Source organism: Oncorhynchus clarkii, unplaced genomic scaffold (assembly GCF_045791955.1).
Source record: "Oncorhynchus clarkii lewisi isolate Uvic-CL-2024 unplaced genomic scaffold, UVic_Ocla_1.0 unplaced_contig_11948_pilon_pilon, whole genome shotgun sequence".
Taxonomy (NCBI): domain Eukaryota; kingdom Metazoa; phylum Chordata; class Actinopteri; order Salmoniformes; family Salmonidae; genus Oncorhynchus; species Oncorhynchus clarkii.
In genome coordinates this window covers 1-4,726 of record NW_027258183.1, presented here as the reverse complement: position 1 = coordinate 4,726, position 4,726 = coordinate 1, and the positions used below count along the sequence as shown (strand labels likewise).

Below are 4,726 nucleotides of genomic sequence, written 5' to 3'. Positions count from 1 at the left end.
GCTTGGATACATACAGGCCCTGAAGCAACCGCATAGGTAGAAGCAGGGATGGGCCTGAAATACCACTTCCAGGTAGGTTTCCACTGTGACTTTGTTTTAAAGAGACGTCCCTCTCTCCTTCCCTACCTCCCTCTCTCTCTCACTTTCCCTCACTCTTTCCTTCCTTCCCTCCCATTTATGCTCTCCCTCCTCTCCTTCCAGGATTAAGGAGGGTTTGGACCACCCTGAGGAGGACAATGAAGAGGACCCCAGTGATATTGGAGAGCTGGACCCCCTCCCTGGAGGGTCGACAGGTGCAGAGGGGGGCGCCCCGTTGACGGACGCACAGAAGCCCTCAGAGAGACCCCATCTGGAGAGGCTGGGGGCCGTGACGAGGCAGGAAGGAACCAGGGACCCAGAACGCTACCTCCATCGCATTCTACACTGAGCCAACGGAGAGAAATGAGCGCTGGCCTGCTGAACTTAAAACGTGTCGTAAAGCTCCTCTGTGATTGGTCCTTTTTCCGTTCACACCAATCAGAGCGAGGTGTCGTTCAATAACTCCATGTGTGGAGTTAAATGAAGTACGTTTTCGACCACACTGTCAACCTAACCTTACCTGTCGAGACGTTGTCACTTTAACCAAAGGAAGGGAGAGAACTGGCAACATCACAATGACTGTGTGAGAGCATTATCAATCCTGCTCAGTCACTGTTCACTGACTGATCAGAGCAGACAGACCGATCTACAACACTATCGGCAGGTGACTATGGCTGTGTTCGAGAGCCTCAAAACGACTGCAGGCGACTGTTGAATCTACAAATCACCTTGCATCAAATAGCTCATCAGATACATTGTGGTTTTGATCCTCTCGAACACGGCCTGTGTGTGGTCCAAAAATCCCAAAAGCCAGTAACACTAGAAATGGGATCTCTCTATAACAAAGCTATACCTGGTAGATAGCCTACAACTGAACCTGAAAGGACTTGGAAAGGTGTAAACAACATGGGAAGACATTTACACAGCATTAACTGTGATGTAAAACACAGGACCGTTATCACTCTGTACTGAAAGTGGTCCAACAGTGGACTAATGAATAAAACTAAGATTTAGTTTGAGTCAACTATCCATTTAAGGGTTACGGTTGACACATAAACATGCAAACCTGTCAAAGTAAACTTGCATAGATGTATTTGTGTGCATAGTTTTGTCTAAGAAGTAGATGAATGTCCTCACCGAATAAAGTGAGGAGGAAAATAAGAATAAAGTCTTCTCTCTAAAATAAAAACACATTTATCAAAACAAAACGACAAGATACATGGTATTAATGTAATACAGTTTTGTTATAATCTTTCATTAAATATATTACATACAAATTATACAGTGCAAATGTCACAATACATTTCAGGTCAGTTAGAATCTGTGGCAACAGCAGGAAGTCCTGATAGTGTGTTTTCAAAAAAACGTGTCCATCTTTCTCCCACAAGAATGAAAAATTATAAAAAAATTACCAGAAATCAAAGTAAACAGAAGCGATGGGAGACATCTTAAATGTATTTGACTACAGAATGGCGGAGAGGAAAACCTGATCTAAAGTAGTAGTTTCTCCAAATGTGGCCCCCTAAAACGTCAACGCGCTGCAGTACCTTGCAGTTCCTCATCCGAAGACAAAGGGGGCAGTAGAGAGCCATGAGAGCAATGAGTCCGCATGGCTGCTGCTGTCCACAGAGTGGCCGTCATAAGGAATGCAACACCATCTCTCACCCAAACCGGGAGAGAGAGAGAGAGAGAGGCTTTAAAACTGCAGTGGCTGAGTTAAGTTTCTGTTTCCCAAATGGAACCCTATGGGCCCTGGTCAAAAGTAGTGCACTAGGGAGTAGGGCTCCTTTTGGGACATACACTGTGTGCACCTCCATGGAAAGGGAGTTTACTAAGCCCATCATATAGACTCCATTCCTTATAGGAAGATATACCATCATCATCATCATCATCATCTTTGACATCCACACAAGGCACAGAGACAAACAGACGGAGGGATATGCGTTCTCTTCCTTTTGTCCTCAATCCTCCTCGTCTTCCTCAGTCATTCTCAATACCGTCTGTGTCCGTTGGGGGTAGGAGAGGGCGGGTCGGGGGGGCGGAGAGACTCCTCACTCGTTTGCCCTTTACACACATACATTTGACGTACACACTTGCTCACTCCTCCTCCTCCTCCTCTACCACCGGGTGAAGAAGGGTCTCCTGCTCTGGAAGCTCTGTGTGTAAGACTCACTGTTGGCCCTCTGTGGTGCTCTGGCTGTTTCTACTATAACTGGAGGCATCTGGACCAGCTGGAGGGGGGTCTTACTGTTCTTCAGAGCCTGGCTGAGGTTCAGGATCTAGGCCACCAGAGAGGGGGGGGATGAGAGAGAGACCGACAGGTTGGTCACTCTTCATAAGGGCATAACATCTGTGATGCATTGTGGGTCATTTTTGACTGACTGATCTACAAAGAATGGTTAGAGCATTGGACTAGTAACCGAAAGGTTGCAAGTTCAAATCTCCGAGCTGACAAGGTACAAAATCTGTCGTTCTGCCCCTGAACAGGCAGTTAACCCACTGTTCCTAGGCTGTCATTGAAAATACGAATTTGTTCTTAACTGACTTGCCTGGTAAAATAAAGATAAAAATGAGAAGTTATTTCTACATAAATAGTTACTTCCAAGTTAACTTCAATTAATAGCCCAACATTTATTTGCTTCAATCACTGAACACGACCGGCGCCTACTAGAGACGGGCTTCTATTTCCTTAACGCGCACAGCTTTCGCCCAATAAAACGGTTGAGAAGACTACCACGCGGTTTATTGTGACCAGTATAAACATTAGAGTAACACATCCATCGCAGGTTAGACTTGCAGAGACTAGACTGCCTAGTAACCCCCAGAGTTCATGTTTCAGCACCAGTCTCTCGTATCGGCTGTAGTTTAGCCACGTCAAACCACACTGCTGTCTCATCCAATGACGTTACTCACGGACTTTCACTTGTAAACAATTAATCTAGAGCCGGCTTTTATTTGCTGAAATGAGTGCCGATTCCCAGGCTATTAAAAATGGACAGGCGGCGTTTTGGGACTCTGTGTTTAATTGAAGTTTTCCGGGATATTATTATTTAAAAAGAGGCATGGCGTATTTAAAACATACCTGTCCTCTCATAACAGCTATCTGCCTGTGGAACTGCCCTCTGTCGAAGCCTGGGTCTTTCTGCAACACACAGGTCAAGGGTCAAAAATACTCAAACAGAAAACGCCATCAAAGATTGGATAATCAATTCCGTTTGAAGTTGGCTCCCTCCCTCCTCCTCCTCACCTTAAACAGTTCGTACAGGTCTTCCTCCTCCTCACCTTAAACAGTTCGTACAGGTCTTCCTCCCTCCTCCTCCTCACCTTAAACAGTTCGTACAGGTCTTCCTCCTCCTCCTCCTCCTCCTCACCTTAAACAGTTCGTACAGGTCTTCCTCCCTCCTCCTCCTCCTCACCTTAAATAGTTCGTACAGGTCTTCCTCCCTCCCCCTCCTCACCTTAAACAGTTCGTACAGGTCTTCCTCCCTCCCTCCTCCTCCTCACCTTAAACAGTTCGTACAGGTCTTCCTCCCTACTCCTCACCTTGAACAGTTCGTACAGGTCTTCCTCCAGATCTTTGATAAAGTTGGGATCAGCCAGTTTGGGAAGAACCAGCTCTCTTATCTCCTGGGAGAATGGAACCTTGGCTTGGGACAGCCACGCCCAGTAGAACGGGTCTACGATTGGTCAAAAAAATTAACAAACTTTAGTGAGAAATGCAATGATTGGTCACAGAGAAGGTGCATTTCTATAGGGGGCTCTGTGATTGGGCAGTGGGAAAGTGCATCTCTACAAACTGCTCTGTGATTGGTCAGAGCATCTCTACAAGCTGTTCAGTGTTTGGTTGAGGAGGCAGAAGGCGGTGCTTACAGGCTCTCCAGGAGTCGGGGTGTTTGAGAGGGAAGGCCAGTCCGTTGTCTATAGCAGCTAGTTGGATGATAGGATCCTTCACTACTACCCAGTCTGTGTCCTGGACAGAGAGAGTGGAGGGGGGAGGAGGGAGAGAGGAGGGGTGATAGACAGGGGGGTAGACAGAGAGATGGAAAGAGAGCACTCTGAGTCAGACATAAGTGCATAAGAGTACACCCCCCCCCCCCCCCCCCCAGAACAGACACCGAAAAAGGAACAGACACACACACACAAGGTTTCAGTGCCTGTTCTGGTGTGTGGGTGTGTGGCTACCCGGTTTCCCTGGTCCATGGGACAGTCATATTTTAGAAGCCAGTTATCATTTCCCCGATCTGTGGAGACAGAGAGAGACAGAGAGGTGTTAGAGTTTAATGCACCTTCCACATCACTATTTCACATATTGACACAGGTGTCAGCCGGCCTGCTTGTCCTTCTTCACCGTCATTGCCTTGGTTACGTACCTGTGTTCCTGATGATGTAATCGAGGACCACCAGCCTCTCAAACTGTAGTTGCATCTGTCTGTTGGTGTTCTCTGGCAAGGGGTCTGCCTCAAACCTCCGCAGCCAGAAGTCTGCATCCTTAAAGCCCTCAACAAAGATCTGGAATGAACCCAACTGGAGGACAGGAGGGAGAGAGAGAGACAGAGAGAGAGGGGTGGGAGAGAGAGTGAGGGTGGGAGAGAGCGAGGGTGGGAGAGAGAGAGAGAGTCATCATACATTTTGAGGAAATCACAGATCC

General features: G+C 47.2%; 1 protein-coding gene across 1 annotated transcript; it reads right to left on the bottom strand.

Moving 5' to 3' along the window:
• Window positions 1-1,306: 1,306 nt before the first annotated feature.
• Window positions 1,307-4,614, bottom strand: LOC139395915 (phosphatidylinositol 4-kinase type 2-alpha-like; the record flags this gene model as incomplete). Its single annotated transcript, XM_071143225.1, has 6 exons — window positions 1,307-2,357; window positions 3,161-3,220; window positions 3,622-3,755; window positions 3,949-4,048; window positions 4,261-4,319; window positions 4,449-4,614. Coding segments are annotated over 6 exons (681 nt in total), but the record flags the coding sequence as incomplete, so codon positions are not given.
• Window positions 4,615-4,726: the final 112 nt, after the last annotated feature.